We start from the raw sequence: 17,346 nt of genomic DNA on the forward strand, positions 1-17,346 counted from the left end.
ATGTAAGTATTAATTATTTGCTCTGAGTGGTCTCTCTGCTCCTTAGTTTGACTTTATGCTTTCCAGTTTTCCACTGAATTCTGTCTCTACCTGAGTATAAATCACTTGCCAACTTTTGAAACAGACAAGAACTGTTGAAACATTAAGATTTTTGAGGTCTTAGTACTTGTCCAAAGCAACTTCCAATGAACTCCATGTAATGTTATCAGCCCACACACCTTATTCACCAAGGTGACTTACACTGCTAGATACATTACTTACAACGGGTCACTCATCCATACATCAGTGGAACACACTCTCCCTGTCACTCACACACTGTGGGTGAACCTGAACAGCATGTCTTTGGAGTGTGGGAGGAAACCAGAGCACCCAAAGACTTACACTGCTAGGTACACTACTTAGATTGGGTCACTCATCCATACATCAGTGGAACATACTCTCTTTGTGTCACTCACACACTATGGGTGACATAAAGTCCCCAGTTCACCTCAGCAACATGTCTTTATGTGGGTGGGAACTGGAACACCCAAAGGAATCCCATGCAGACACAGGGAGAACATGCAAACTCTACACAGACTGAGCAGGGTTCAAACCCACATGCTCTCACACCACCCAGTCCCAGGTGCTGTGAGACAGCAGTGCTACTCATTGTGCCACTGTGCTGTTTATTCAATGGTAAAGATTTTAGAGTGCATCACAGAATCAGAATGACTTTTATTGGCTTCTGAAATGACACTTTTGACATTGTGAAAACATATTTCCAAGACTCTAGAACTGTGAATTTTTAGGCTTAAAGCAACATGATCTTTTCATAACCTGTAGTTGCATTTGGAGTGTCATGGTTGCTTGATTTTTTTTTTTTTTTTTTTTTTTTTTTTTAATATGTAGTATTTTAACACTGTCATCCAGGGGTTTGGCGATTTACTTCTGTGTCTCCACTTCTCCTTGCAGACCACCGAATGCAGAAAAAGTACGTGTGGCAGTGTTGGGCACTGGAGCAGCGGGGCTCTGTGCTGCCCAGCATCTGCTGTCCCGGCCAGAAACATTTGCCCCCCCTGTGGTGTTTGAGATGACGGAGCGTGTGGGGGGCACCTGGGTGTATGAGGAACGCACAGGTGTCTATGACAATGGCTGGCCCATCCACAGCAGCATGTATAGGGATCTCAGGTATCAACATGGCATAATACAGGCCCCCACAATGCACCAAGTCAGCACCTCCCCTGCACTGCAGACCCCCCACTGTGCCACAGATGCCCCATCATACAAGAAGCCCCTGTTGTGCCAATGAGCCCAGCCTGCCTCTCTCACTATGCCATTCTACTTGCCACATCTCAGTAGCCTTGAGCCCTGAGACCTCCCCTGCCTTTCCCCTCTTCTTGACTCAGAATTCAAGTTCAAGGTTTATTGTCACGAGTACAAGTACCATGTACAAAGTACTATGAAATTCTTGTTTGAGTGTTTCTCCACAGACTATGAACAAAAACAATAGATACTACTGCACAAAAACAGAACAATAAATAATGCCAATAACAATGAAAAAGCCAGAATACTTAGAAGTGACAATGTAAGTCATGTGCCGATGTGCTTAGAGGAATCAGTGCAATTCTAGTTGCAAAAAGGTGGCACATTGGAGAGTGTTGTATGCTCTTACAGCAGTGGGGTAAAGGCTGTTCCTGTACCTAGCAGTGAATTAAAGCTACCATTGGGTACAGTGCTTGTATATTTTGTGTTTTTTCCTTTTTATTTGTTTTTATATTGTCTTTTTTGATGTGATAAGCAGTCAGGAAGTATGTCAGCCTGTTTATTCACTGCTTTAGTATGGTTAATTTTTCAAAATATAGGAATTTGTCTTTTCCTTAGTTAGAAGTATGTCCATTTTTTTGTTTGGGCATTTGTTGGATTGTTTTTGACATGGTGCAAATTCTCTGAAATGCTATTCTTGTGTGCAGGACCAATCTGCCAAAAGAAGTTATGATGTTCCCAGATTTCCCCTTTGACCCCAAGCTTCCCTCCTTCCTGTCCCACCGGGATGTGCTGCAGTACTTGGAGAGATACTGTGAGAGCCAAGGCATCATGCCTCACATAAAGGTATTGTATAACCTGGTGTGGCTTCTAGCTGCCATGCCCTGCGTGTCTGCTTCAACCTGCTTTCGGATATTTGTTTGAAAATTATACAAATAACTTTTTTTACTGTTAAACATACAGATGGTCTTCTAGTCTGAGAGAAAATGTTCTGATATATTTAACCTAATATAGAGAATGTATTATACATGCCCTTGACTAAGAGAGGAAGGGAGACAAAGGCAACAGGTCAGGTCTCTTGAGATTCTGTAGGTGAACATTTTGGTTATCAGGACTAGCCATTATATACAGTATGTGTCATCACAGACAATTTTATGTATGCACGACTAAGGCTTTGAATGTAAATTTAATGCAGGCAGAGAATAGCTGTACAAGGGAGGGACAGACTGCAGAGGACTGAAGAGAAAACGTAATACTGGGATCCAACAAAGTTTAACCAGGAACCACTGAGGGGACATTGGGATTTAATTTTCATATTATCTGTAGTCACAAAATAATTACTCAAAAAATTAAATATTACTGTAAAGAATGTGCTTCTGCTCAAAAGGCAAATGTGGCTTTAATTCAGGTGTGGCTATGTAGAAAGGCGATGAGAGTGTAGCTTAGAGTGCTTGCCACTTGTTAATAGTATGCAAGATGACACTAGTCTCCAGTTTAGACCTGCATACACAAACTGTAAGAATGTGTCATAATATATGCTGAAAAAAATGCATTTGGTCACACAGCTAATTTAGACATGATCAATTTTATATGGTGCATTATGCAAATGTAATGTTAATGTATTATGACAAAATATTTTAAGAATATGATATGAATATATTGTAGTAGGTGTTGTTGTTATCTTGGTGCAAACATCAAGAAATAATTCATTTTTAATCTGTCACTGACTTTTGCTTTTTGCATAATTAAGAAATTCTCAGATCCTTTTCTTTGTCAGTTTGGCACCATGGTGGAGGAAGTCAAGCCTATCACTGTGATGACAGGGGAGGGAAAAACAACATGGGAGGTGACCTCATGTGCTGCCTCGGGAGGACGGCGAACAGATACATTTGACTCAGTGTTCATCTGCAACGGGTTAGGACTGCAAACAATATTTGTAGTCATGGAGGGGGCCTGGAAGTATCCAGTTGTTCTGGGGATTCTGAAAGGTGTACTACATAATGTGATGAAAATCTTACCTTCACTGGGGAGTGCAGAGGACTTGAAAAGACTGTCTGGACAGTTGGGAATCAGTGGAATCTGGTTTCTTGTTTCTCTTGTATCTGTTCAGGCATTACTCTGTCCCATACCTGCCATCCATTCCAGGGTTGGAGCATTTCAAAGGTGAATTTCCATCACTATCTGACTGCTACTTATTTTTATAATATCTGACTTTCTTTCATTTCCCCCCTTGTTGCTTTTACATCCGAGTCTGTATAACTCATTCCACTTTCAGCCTGCGTCCTTATTCTTCCCCTTATCAACTCTCTTGAAGTGGTACTCATTAAGTCACACATCACAGATAAGGCCTTTTGAGCTTTCAGAATAACAAGGAAGGGTTGAAAAGGGCTTTAACATGCATGTCCCCATGTTGCATGCTTTTGATGGGTTACTGAACACATGTAGATCTCAAAACAAAAATATCACCATAGGAGCATCATACTGTCTGTCAAATGTGGTGGTGGAAGGGTGATGATATGTCTGCTTTGTAGTCACAGGACCCAGGCACCTCACAATCATTGAAGCAACTATGTTCTCCTCTCTATACCAACTTATCCTAGGGGGAAATGTGAGACCAACTGTCCAACAGTTAAAGCTTAGCCAAAAGTGAGTGATGCAACAGGACAATAATATATTACATACTAGTAAATCTGTGACCAAATAGCTGAAAAACAAAACAATCAGGGTTTTAGAAAGGCAAAGTCCAAACCTTAACCCCACTGAGATGTTGTGGTGGAGCCTTAACAGAGGTTTGCATAAACTAATGCCTTCAAACACAAATGGCAGTGTTACATTTACATAGAAGAATAGAATATCTCCAACATGATGATGTAAGACATACAGAAAAGAATTAAAGTTAATGTTGCTGATGGAGATTCTATGAAGCTACTGAATCATACTATTCACCTTTTTTGAATGGCACCTGTAGGTTGACTTGTTTTATTTGTTATTTCTTACAAGGTTAGATTTATCTACTGTTGGAACATAGTGAGGACTACTTAAGAGTGAGTTATGTTGTAATATGTAAAACCACAGAATTGAAAGAGGTTTTGCTTTTTATACATTGTTGCACATTTCAAAACATTTCACTAAATTTGGCATTCAAGGCTAATCCTTAGAAAACTAGGAAGTGGATTATGTGGTAAAGCCTCTGATTTAATGAATTCTATGCACACAGAGAATGAATTACTGTTGTCACTGTGACCATGTCTTAAAATTATATACATTGAGTTCTCATGTAACAGAACATTAGCATTACATATTTTTAAAAATACTTTTTCACTTTATTTTCATCACTTACCTATTTTTATTTATTTATTTTTTCCCAAAAGAGTCTTCGGCAAAATACAACCAGAGTAGGGATGTGAGACAGGACTAACTGAACAGGCTTTTACAGTGGACTGCAGTGACCTGATTACCGACAGTAAACGATTCTACAGTTTTTCCAGTTCATATCTGTGTCTGAGAGTTTGATGAATAATAATAAACAGTGCATGTGTATATAGGCAAGAGACTGTGGAGATGATCGAATTTTATATTGACTATATGTTTAAAATATTAAAGCATATTTTTATTATAGTTATGGGCAAAACTTCTGCAGAAACTTCCCAGTGAATTTTTTGCAAACACATTTTTTGTTTCTCTCTTTTTTGCTCTTTCTGTTTATTTCCCCTCTTTCTCCTTGAATCCAGGAAGGGTAATGCACAGTCACTCATACCGATATCCTGAACCATTTGCTGGTCATTCAGTGGTGGTGCTCGGTGCAGGACCCTCTGGAGCAGACATCTCTGTTGAACTGGCTGATGTCGGTGCCCAGGTGACCCTGAACCCATCTTTTCTGTCAGTCCGTAATCTGTATTATTTTTTACCCTTTACAAGCCCCATGGTGAGGTTAGCGTTTCTTCTGTATCCATTTGTTTGTCAGTCAGCCTCAGTTAAATATTTTGTTCCAAAGCAGTGTTTCTTCCCATTCCTTCTCTTACTTCCACTCTGTCATGTTTTCCCTTTCATCACAACAATACACCGCATATAGTGTACACTCCTTCTAATCCAGCTTCCCTTCCTTTGTTTTCTCCTACCTCCACCTGTACCCCACTCCAAACATCTAAACACTTCTCTAGGTAATTCTGAGCCATGGAAATACCCCAATTAAATGCCTCTTCCCCACTGGGGTCCACCAGGCCCCCCCTATCAGTAAGGTGCTGGAGAATGGGGAACTGCAGTTTCTGGATGGGAGTTTGGCCCACCCCCAGGTTCTCCTCTTCTGCACAGGATACAAGTTCAACTATCCGTTCTTAGACACCAACATTTTGGGCCTGCAGATCCAAGACCACTGGATCTCCCCACTCTACAAATTTCTGGTGCCTCCAGCTTTCCCTTCCCTCTTCATTGTGGGCATCTGCAAAATCATCTGCCCCTTTCCTCACTTTGACTGCCAAGTAAGTTTGAGTCCTGTGTGCAGTTCTTAGCCCGTTTGGAGCAGTAGTGTTAGCAGCTCTTTGTTGGGGAGCATGCCACTGGAACATCTGTGTGTTTGATCAGACTGATCAGATATCTGTAAATTATTTTCAGGTCCAAATAAAATTTTAATATGTATTTTTGTAAATATATTTACATGACACATTTCTCCAATGCAGCTTACAATTATTTACCAGTTTTTACAGCTGGATAATTTTTCTGGAGTAATTTCTGGGTGAATCCATGGCTCAAGGGTGCACCAGCTGAAGGTGGGGTTAGAACTTGGAACATTTTGGTTTAAAGGTAGCAGTTCTAACCACTATGTTATTAGTTTTCCATTTACTTGTTTAGATTACTCTTTTCTCCAAAGTGGCTCACCCTGACGATGCTTCCAACAAGAGAAGCGAAACGTTGGAACCAATGTCCCATACATGGTTTAATCCATCCATCCATCTTCCTCCGCTATCCGGGGCCGGGTCGCGGGGACAGCAGTCCGAGCAGAGTCCTCCAGACTTCCCTCTCCCCGCACACCTCCTCCAGTTCCTCTGGGGAAACCCCAAGGCATTCCCAGGCCAGCCGGGAGACACAGTCTCTCCAATGTGTCCTGGGTCTGCCCCGAGGCCTCCTCCCAGTGGGACAAGCCCGGAACACCTCCCCAGGGAGGCGTCCAGGAGGCATCCAGAACAGATGCCCGAGCCACCTCAACTGGCTCCTCTCAATGCGGAGGAGCAGCGGCTCTACTCCGAGCTCCTCCCGGGTGACTGAGCTCCTCACCCTATCCCTAAGGGTGCGCCCAGCCACTCTGCGGAGGAAACCCATTTCTGCCGCTTGTATCCGCGATCTCATTCTTTCGGTCATGATCCAGAGTTCATGACCATACGTGAGGGTAGGAACGTAGATCGACCGGTAAATTGAGAGCTTCGCCTTACGACTCAGCTCCCTCTTCACCACAACAGACCGGTACAATGACCGCATTACTGCGGACGCCGCACCGATCCGTCCGTCAACCTGCCGCTCCATTTTTCCCTCACTCGTGAACAAGACCCCGAGATACTTAAACTCCTCCACTTGAGGGAGCAACTCCCCCCTAACCCGGAGGGGGCAATCCACCTTTTTCCGACTGAGAACCATGGCCTCGGATTTGGAGGTGCTGATTCTCATCCCTGCCGCTTCGCACTCGGCTGCAAACCTCCCCAGTGCACGCTGCAAGTCTTGACTTGATGAAGCCAACAGGACCACATCGTCCGCAAAAAGCAGAGACGAGATCTCGCGGCCACCAAAACAGACACCCTCCGTTCCCTGGCTGCACCTGGAAATTCTGTCCGTGAAGATAATGAACAGAATCGGTGACAAAGGGCAGCCCTGGCGGAGTCCAACATGCACCGGGAACAGGTCTGACTTACTGCCGGCAATGCGAACCAAGCTCCTGCTCCGGTCATACAGGGAACGAACAGCCCGTAGCAGTGAGCCCCGAACCCCATAATCCCGAAGTACCTCCCATAGGATGCCACAAAGGACACGGTCGAATGCCTTCTCCAGGTCCACAAAACACATATGGACTGGTTGGGCAAACTCCCACGAACCCTCCAGCACCCTAGTGAGGGTATAGAGCTGGTCCAGTGTTCCACGGCCAGGGCGAAAACCGCATTGCTCCTCCTGAATCCGAGGTTCGACTATCGGTCGGATTCTCCTTTCCAGTACCCTGGCATAGACTTTCCCAGGGAGGCTAAGGAGTGTGATCCCCCTGTAGTTGGAACACAATCTCCGGTCCCCCTTCTTAAAAAGAGGGACCACCACCCCGGTCTGCCAGTCCAGAGGCACCGTTCCCGAACTCCACGCGATGCTGCAGAGGCGTGTCAGCCAAGACAGCCCCACAACATCCAGAGACTTGAGAAACTCGGGGCGGATCTCATCCACCCCCGGAGCCTTGCCACCGAGGAGTTTTCTGACTACCTCAGCAACTTCAGCCAGGGTAATGGACGAATCCCCCTCCGAGTCCCCAGCCTCAGCTTCCTCTACGGAAGGCGTGTCGGAGGGATTGAGGAGATCCTCAAAGTACTCCTTCCACCGCCCGAGGACATCCTCAGCTGAGGTCAGCAGCGCACCACTTCCACTGTAACCAGTGTTCGTGGAACATCGCTTCCCCCCTCTGAGTCACCGGACGGTTTGCCAGAATCTCTTTGAGGCCGACCGAAAGTCTTCCTCCATGGCCTCGCCGAACTCCTCCCAAGCCCGAGTTTTTGCCACGACGACTGCCAGAGCCGCGCTCCGTTTGGCCCGTCGGTACCTGTCAGCTGCTTCAGGAGTCCCATGAGCCACCAAGGCCCGATAGAACTCCTTCTTCAGCTTGACGGCATCCCTTACTTCCGGTGTCCACCACCGTGTTCGGGGATTGCCGCCGCGACAGGCGCCGGAGACCTTATGGCCGCAGCTCCGAACCGCCGCCCCGACAATGGAGGCGCGGAACATAGTCCATTCAGACTCAATGTCCCCCACCTCCCTCGGGACCTGGTTGAAGCTCTGTCGGAGGTGGGAGTTGAAGACCTCTCTGACAGGGGCCTCCGCCAAACGTTCCCAACAGACCCTCACTATGCGTTTGGGCCTGCCAGGTCTGTCCAGCTTTTTCCCCCGCCATCGAATCCAACTCGCCACCAGGTGGTGATCAATTGACAGCACAGCCCCTCTCTTCACCCGAGTGTCCAAGACATATGGCCGAAGGTCAGAAGAAACAACTACAAAGTCGGTCATCGACCTCCGACCTAGGGTGTCCTGGTGCCAAGTGCACTGATGGACACCCTTATGCATGAACATGGTGTTCGTTATGGATAAACCGTGACTAACACAGAAATCCAATAACAACTCACCGCTCGGGTTCAGATCAGGGAGGCCCTGTTCCTCCCAATCACGCCCCTCCAGGTGTCACTGTCACTGCCCACGTGGGCGTTAAAGTCCCCCAGTAGAACGACAGAGTCCCCAGTGGGAGTGGTTTCCAGCACGCCCTCCAGGGACTCCAAGAAGGCCGGGTAGTCTACACTGCCACTAGGCGCATAAGCACAAACGACAGTGAGAGACCGTTCCCTGACCCGAAGGCGCAGGGAGACGACCCTCTCGTTCACCGGGGTAGACTCCCAACACATGGCGGCTAAACTGGGGGGCTATTAATAAGCCCACACCCGCCCGCTGCCTCTCACCCTGGGCAATGCCAGAATAGTGGAGAGTCCACCCTTGGTCGAGAAGAGTGGTTCCAGAACCCAAGCTGTGAGTGGAAGTGAGCCCGACTATATCTAGACGGTATCTCTCAACTTCCCGCACCAGCTCAGGCTCCTTCCCTGCCAGTGAGGTGACATTCCAAGTCCCAAAAACCAGAGTTGTGGTTTGGGTCGGCCGGGCACTGGGCCCCAACCACCGCCCAAATCACAATGCACCGGCCCCTTACGGTCTCTCCGGCAGGTGGTGAGCCCACCGAAGAGCGGCTCCACGTCATGGCTTTGGGCTGAGCCCGGCCAGGCCCCGTGGGCATAAACCTGGCCACCAGGCGCTCGCATGCGAGTCCCCCCCCCCCCCCCCCCCAGGCCTGGCTCGAGGGTGGGGCCCCGGTGACCCCATACCGGGCGGGGTAAACGAAAGCCTTGATTTTTTTATTCATAAGGGGTTTTTGAACTGCGCTTTGTCTCGTCTGTCATCCAGGACCTGTTTGCCATGGGAGACCCTACCAGGGGCATATAGCCCCAGGCAACATAGCTCCTGGACTCATTCAGGCACTCAAACCCCTCCACCACGGTAAGGTGGCGGTTCACGGAGGGGTGGTTTAATCCAGAAGAACAAAACCTCCAGTCAGTTGGCTCACAGTCTTATGTTTATTCATTTAGCAGATGCTTTCCCCCCCTAAGCTTCTTCCAGTGAACACTGTGTGTATCAGCTCACCCCTTATTTACCCAAGGTGACTTACAATGCTAGATACACTACTTACAATGAGTCTGTCATCCATCTAGCAGTGAAACACACTTTGTCACTCACACTAAGGGTGATTTTAGAGTCACCAATGTACTTGAACAGCATGTCTTTGGAGTGTAGGAGGAAACCAGAGCACCCAGAGGAGACCCACACAGACTGAGTGGTGATTGAGCTTATGTTCTCTCAGACCACCGAGCTGCTATGAGACAGTAGCACTATTCGCTTTACCACCATGCTGTCTTAAATTGCTTAAAATGATTTACTCATTTATAAAGCTGAATAATTTTTACCAGAGCAATTTAGGGTAAATACCTTGTTCAGAGGTCTCCCGACAGGAGGTGGTATTCAGACTTGTGTCCTCTGAAAATAAAACAGCAGCTTTAAGGACTGTGCTACATGCTGCCCACAATTATTGATTTAATTATTGCTACTTAGTTGTACCACTAGTAGTAGTATTAGAAGTCAGAGTGTCTCGTGTAGGACACAGTGGTACAGCAGGTTAGGTTATGCTGGTATCTTGCAGTTCCTCAGCTATTCACTGAGTGTATAGTTTGCATATTCTCTTGGTGTTTGCACCCACTAATATGCAGGGGAGAAAGCGGTGGCAAACTACTTCAGTTCCCTCGCATTCCTAGTAAACCATGCAGGTGGTTGTCTAGAATTGGCTTTGACTCTGGCGCTTCTGTCCAGTGTCTCTTGTGACAGACAAAATTATATGTTTATAAGATCAATTTTTGTAGAGAAACATAAACGAAATCCCTCTAAAGTGAGCAGCAGCAGTTTCAATATTTAGAGTTGACAATGCTAGTTTTTACTGCAGCTCATTAAATAATGTGCTGTCTGCATCTCTGATATCCTGTTTTCAGACTCACTCTCTGCACTGGGACTTCCCACCCTGTCACCCCCTCCTTTTTTTTTCTCTTTTGTTTCTCGATCTGCAGGTTCGGTTTGCCCTGGCAGTGCTCGATGGTACCATCACCCTCCCCTCGCAGGCTGACATGGAGGAGCAGATTGAGAGGGAGACGGAGGAGAGGATTAAGGAGGGTTTGGAGCTCAATCAGTTAACAATGAAGTCCAGGCAGTGGAAATACTACCAGATGTTGGCAAACATGGCTGGGTTCAAACCCCCACCGCCTGTTACCAGGAGCCTTTTGGAAGAAGTGATGTCACAGAGGCAGAAACACCCCCGACAGTACAGAGAGTTCAACTATCGGATTGTGAACGACACCCAATGGGAGCTGTTGGAAGTGCAGGATAGTGACCGCAGTAGAGACTGAGAATAGAGGTGGGACCAGGATGTGCTTTTAAAATGTTGCCAATTGTCTTACATCTATCTATCTATCTATCTATCTATCCTGCCTGTCTGTAATATACACAGCTCTTCCGATGCAGACATAATTCATGACTGGAAAAGTAATACAAAACGTGAAATATTTCATTGTCACGATTTAAGCCATGAAAAGTGGCAATGTTGATCATCATTACTAATCACTTTATTGTTCTCAAGCTTAGTGATTCATTGTGTCTACTTGCATAAGTCAGTAACAATAACAAAGATAGGGCTGTGTTTGCCTTTATCAGAGAAATGCAGTAGTTTTCAGTTTGTGGTAATTATTAATAAGACACATTTACAATTCAGCTTTCTGGATATTGCCACTTAGTTAATAGGTCACTATGAAGATACAAAATATCACCAAGGACAAAGACAAAAAGCCAGAGGAATACAAATACAGATTACAACTGAGATTAAAATATTAAATAATTTACAGACTAGTAGTGTAACTGTTCTGACTGCTTTTTTTATTAGTAAAGTCTTGGATAGTAGCGATGCACTGTTTTGTTTCACTTGAAAGTGCTATAAAGTCAGATTTCTTTTTAGAGAATTTGCATTTATGAATATTTGATGGATAAAAATATAAATAAAATGGTTATTTTACCAATACTGAATTATTAATGCCTTACTCACATAAAAATTATATATTCAGTGTGGAGGATGTTTTTTTTTTTTTCGGACGGCGCTGTGGCTTAGTTGGTCAAAGCGCCTGTTTAGTAAACAGAAGATCCTAGGTTCGAATCCCCGCGGTGCCTATAAGGGACGATTTTTGTAAACAGGCTACTACTTCCGAATGAACTAACAATAAAAACTCGTATGTGGCAAAGAAGAGCCGACGGTGCGTTTTTGTAAATTAATCATACATCCAGAATAATCTGCAGCTACAACATGAACATGTCTTCAAACACATGATCACTATATCTATCTATCTATATATTTTATATATGTATATAAAATGATCATGGAACAACTGGCAGTAATACGTTCTCACCTGTGGTAGCGTGGCCGAGCGGTCTAAGGCGCTGGATTAAGGCTCCAGTCTCTTCGGGGGCGTGGGTTCGAATCCCACCGCTGCCAACTTCTTTTGACTAAACTAAATTAGGAACAACCATTCTCAATGTAAAGTGAGAAAATTCTTGGTTCCATGTTTCAAACACGTAACAAAAACGACTAGTTACACTTCGTTCCTAAAATGATGGAACAGTTAAAATAGACTGATACCGAGAGAAATTAGTATCAACTTGGACTGCCTCCAGAAAAATACATTTATATTTTACATAACCAGATAAAACATGTAAGGCAGTATTTTACACGTCACAAACGTTTATGAAAACAGACCATATTTTATAAACAGAACGACTGACAGTAACTTATTATAACTGAATTATACATCACACAAAATAAGTCGCGGAACTGGAATTGGATGCATCACTTGTGTGTGACTTATCTTCTGTGGTACATAATTCATTGAAGCAATAAAAACTTCACAAACTCTGTGTACACGGAAATTAATATGAGATAAATGAAGAGGCAAACTCGAGAGTTGCAACTACATGAGACGTGTCTTTTACGAAGGAATTGTAAACTTTAAGTAACTATATGCGAGCCATTCCACACTTCGCGCAACCGTCTCCGCAAACCGCTCTGTCTTTTCCCGCCTCTTAATCTCAACATTTATCAGCAGTTCGTACACTAATTTACGACTCTTGTGAACTGATTTACGGCAATGTGAGACATTACTAGATGATCACCGACAAAACACTTGAAAACTTTTATACTTAACGGAACATTATAGTTAATTACAGTACAAAACAGAAATGCTGACGTTCAAAGTAATATATCAATAATGATATAATATCAATATTTGTGCATTGACCTGCAGGCATTAAGCCTTAAATTAAATACATTTTATTTATGGGTGGTTTGGTGCATTGACCGGGGAAGTGTCTTCACAGTTCACTTGTGTACACACACACACACATTGTCCTAAAATAAACTATCCATCTTTTGTCAATTACTGAAACTATACTAACTATAACATGAACACCTTTGACTGCAGTTTTTGTTTCTGAAGAGTGTATGCTTGTATATGTTAGTGGGCTAGAATATTACAAATACCAGTTTTAATGGTGAGATGGTACCTTTGAAATTAATGGACTATGAGTTTCGACACTGATCTCCTGCAGTCATATTGGAATAAACTACACTTGTGTTTTTTGTTTATGTTTAAACTAATACAAAGTAAGATACAGTATTACAATAACACCTAAAGGTTTATAATTGTAGTACTATTATAATCCAACACACACACGGAACCACTTATCCCATACGGGGCCACAGGGAGCCAGAGCCTAACCTGGCAACACAGGGCGTAAGGCTGGAGGTGGAGGGGACACACCCTGGACGGGACACCAGTCCATCTCAAGGCACCCCAAGCGGGACTTGAACCCCAGACCCACCAGAGAGCAGGACCCGGTCCAACCCACTGTGCCCCTTCACCCTCCTGCTATTATAAGCCTTTATACTATAATAGTAGTACTTATAGTAAGAAGGCTAGAGAAAATTTCAATACATAGGCGTGCAATATAAACAAAGAGGAGACCCAAAATAGCAAAATAAATGTCAAATACAAAAGTGGAGATCTGTGCAAACATTTTCTGTGGCAGTGGTCTTCAAAGTGAAGTTGACTTCAGTCCTGGAGCAGCTAGGCCAGGGTTCTACTGTATGGGTCTCAGTCATCAGCACTGCAGGAGAACAATGAGCCAGGCGACACAGAGGCAAAACTGCTCAGCAGCATGAGACTCACTTGTGTTGCTGGTGCTCAAACACAGCAGCCAAGTTGCTCAGTTTGAAATCCCATATCAAAAAGAAAGCTTTGAATTCCAATTCATCAGGGAAGGACACCAAAATGACTGGTAGTTCATGTACAGTAAAGACAATGCTGTAAAGTCCCTTGATGCACCGACCCAGGGGTCTTTGACCTGACTGTGTTTCAATGAAAAACCATAGATTCTGTGAGTGAGGACAGAGAAACAGATTTGCATTTCTAATGAGTTCATCCTTTTTCACATTCACCGGTGTTATTGATTGTTGTTGGTGTTGTTTACTTATGTGTCATTCCGTCACTGCAGTTTTCCAACTTTCCATGTTGACGAGAAACTAACACAAATGACTATGGTAGAACAGTATCATTGGATGCTGAGTTATTGGTCTTACTGTGGGTTTTCATATAAAACATACATCCCCTTAGGCTTAGCTAAAAGTAACTCTGGCTACTGTGATAAACTGCTTCAGGGATTCCCCACACAAGTTAAGTGTAAAGCTCAAGTACATCTGAACACCATCTGGAACCAGGGCCATCCACACAACCTTGTAGCTTATCTGTACAGCATGGTCAGATATGGCATTCCATGAAGCAAGGACTTAAAGTCCCCAAAGCGCTGGAGACATTAAACCCTATTATCTCTACCTATTTCCTTGAAGCGGTCAGTTTTTATCGACTGCGTTATACAAATTGGCCACAAGGTGTCAGTGTTCGCATGGAAAAAGCGGACACACCTCCTGCTTGAGCGACTGCTTTTCCCCCACAGGCCACCAGAGCCCTGAACCGCCGATAGTGTCGCTCTTTCCTCCTGCTCGTGTGACACTATTTTCCCAAAAATAGTTATTATTACCAAATTGCACTTTCATTTCCACTTTAAAAGTAATTACTTGTTGTCAGTTTGCATTTTGCCATTTTTCACCATTTATGCTACTGCAAGTTCTAAGTATTTATTTCACACATTACAGTTAGATTGTACATTTTGCCATTTATTTTCTTGTTTTATATTTATTGTCTTGCTGTGTGTTATTGTGTTGTGTTATCCTGTACTATTTTGTCTAGTACTCCTGTTTGTTTTTATATTTTGTTACGCCCTCTTTTCTACACTCCACCGTGTATATTATTATGGAAAGAGAGGACTATGGCAGAAGAATTTTATTGTGTTATTTAAATACATATATCAATGAAACACAAAACTGAAATCTTGAAACTTTAGTTCTGTTTATTACTCATACGGTTTAGTGTTTGTTTGTACAAGTTTGTAGTACTGATGGAGAATTTCTACACTGTGTGTTGTTAATTATCTTGTTTAAAGGAAATGCATGTTGTGTTCTTTATAACTTAGAAATAAAATATTAATCAATCTATAGTTTTGGGTTTTAAAAAGCACAGTCATTTTATTTAACAACTTTTACATTCTTAATTGACAATATACAGTATTTTAAGTGTGTTTGTGCATCACAGTGTAAGTGGAAGAATTCTATGTATGATGGAGACTAGTATATTGGTTTGCATCTTGTGTTACAGGAGGCATAAAATCCACAAGTATGTTCCATAACTGTCATTGACGAAGAAGAATCGTATGTGATGAATGACATATTTAATTTTTCTTCATTGGTTTACTGTCAGATGTGCATCAAATAAGCATTTTTAAGATAAAAATGCTTATGAGTGATTGTTCAGTGTAGCACAAGGTGCGTGCGTGCAAATGTGTATTCTCACATTTGTTCCTTTGTTACCATTTGCCCTTACGTTTCTTACTGTTCGAACTCTTAGTGCTATTAGGTACATTTTGAGCTGAAACAATGACTGTCATGTTGGTAGATCTGCTGACTTCCATAAGTGGTTCTGCAGCCTTACAATAATCTTGTAAACCTGAGCTGGTGAACTAGGGTCTCAAAGAGTGGCTGTCTGAAGCACTTGCTCAGCAGATACAGTGGGAGGCCCCAGCACAGCAAGGACGGGAGGGGAGGAGGATGCACAGGCAGATTGGTAACTGTGTCCAAGCAGGTGTAGTTAGCAGAAGCAGAAAGATGGACATAATTTTATCACTGTGTTGTTTTGCCAACATACATACTGTCAGACTTACTAAGTGATGGGAAGTTCAAGTGTTAGTACAGAAGGTCAGAACCTTCAGACTCCAGCTTGGGTTTAACTTGCACTCTGCACCCGTTTCATGGTGGTTGCTGGAAAATCCTCTTACCAGGTAAGCAAGGTTACGTACAGGCAGTAAGACGTACCTTTTTGCAAACAAAATGACACAGGAAAAATTAAGTATTGACAGTACCGATTTTTCCATTTTTTTTTCCTAAATAAAATGTAGATTTTAGGATGTGTGTGCTAAATTTGCACGGTTTTATGCCACAGGAATATCCTGAGAATATTGTGTTACCTTTGCTATCTGGTTTCCATTCATCATCTTGTGTTAATGGTTATTAATAATTTATAGTAAATTCATTGGAATCCATTGCTTGAAAGAAGGTAGTTCATTGCACCTGATACATGTCTTTCACAACCTACTGCAAATTCAGGAAAATATCTTCAAGAGGCAGTAGGTCAGTACACTCTGAAGAGCAATTTTTGTAGGCGTAAGTTTTCTATTTATGCTTATGTTTAACAGAATGGTGGATCTGAAGAGGGCAGCAGACTGAAAGGTTGGTACTGTTTTGGTGTCTGACTTAGAAAATTGCCACACTAAACCTTTCTCCCACTATCCTGCCTTTCTTTCTTCTATGGAGAAACACCTTATTGGTTGCGTTTGTAGTATTACCAGTGACATTTCATATTACAGATTTTTATAAAATGGTATATATATAGATTGACACTACATTCACGCAACTATAAAAAAACGTAGTTCCGTTTCTAATGTCTAATAATTTACATTAATGCCAGTTGTGCATGCATGTCTAAATGGGGGCATAGGACAGGGTTCAGAAATGGGTGAATAGACCAATGGATGACAGGAAAAGTGCTAAGCAATTGTTACTGATTGAAAAGGTAATAGACTAAAGGCCAAACAAGAAACTTTCATTCATGCTGGACAAAAGCACACTTTGCATGTTTTATTTGAAGTTCAAGGCTTGTCACAGTGAGGCAGTGGAGCTTAAGGAAGAAACAGGAGGACTGAAAACTAGATGAATGGAATATGATGTCGGTAAGGTGAGACTTGGGTGGGAAATGAAAGAATGATCTGCCTAATGAATGAACAGAGGCAGGCAGCAGGTGATGTTTTGTGCTTCTGTGCATCCTGTGTACTGGGATGCATCCAAAGAGAACTGGAACAACGGATATTACACTAGACTCTGATCCTGCGAGTTATGGGGTCAAAACCTCAGTAAGTTGTTGTTGCATCCTTCAGAAAGTGAGTAAAACTGACTATGAAATCATAGATTTTAAATTAGGTTTACAGGTTAAAATACACAAGATGTGAAAACCATTTTCTCATACAACTTAGGGTTAGGTTTAGCAGCAGTTTACAAAGTTATTACCAGAACATCAG

At 43.3% G+C, this 17,346-nt stretch overlaps 1 protein-coding gene and 1 non-coding gene across 2 annotated transcripts; both read left to right on the top strand.

Annotated features, from left to right (window-relative positions):
- The first annotated feature begins 496 nt into the window (after window positions 1-496).
- LOC108934071 (flavin-containing monooxygenase FMO GS-OX-like 3) lies at window positions 497-11,017 on the top strand. Its single transcript, XM_029251112.1, has 8 exons — window positions 497-510; window positions 910-1,167; window positions 1,950-2,088; window positions 3,020-3,156; window positions 3,353-3,405; window positions 4,974-5,098; window positions 5,403-5,720; window positions 10,635-11,017. Exons 1-8 carry the CDS (start codon window positions 497-499, stop codon window positions 10,968-10,970), a joined length of 1,380 nt encoding a protein of 459 aa, XP_029106945.1. The 3' UTR covers window positions 10,971-11,017.
- A 1,004-nt stretch (window positions 11,018-12,021) lies between these two features.
- On the top strand, window positions 12,022-12,103 carry trnal-aag (transfer RNA leucine (anticodon AAG)). Its single transcript has one exon. It is a non-coding gene; the product is annotated as a tRNA-Leu (tRNA).
- Window positions 12,104-17,346: the final 5,243 nt, after the last annotated feature.

The sequence above is a fragment of the Scleropages formosus genome, chromosome 4 (genome assembly GCF_900964775.1).
Source record: "Scleropages formosus chromosome 4, fSclFor1.1, whole genome shotgun sequence".
Lineage (NCBI taxonomy): Eukaryota > Metazoa > Chordata > Actinopteri > Osteoglossiformes > Osteoglossidae > Scleropages > Scleropages formosus.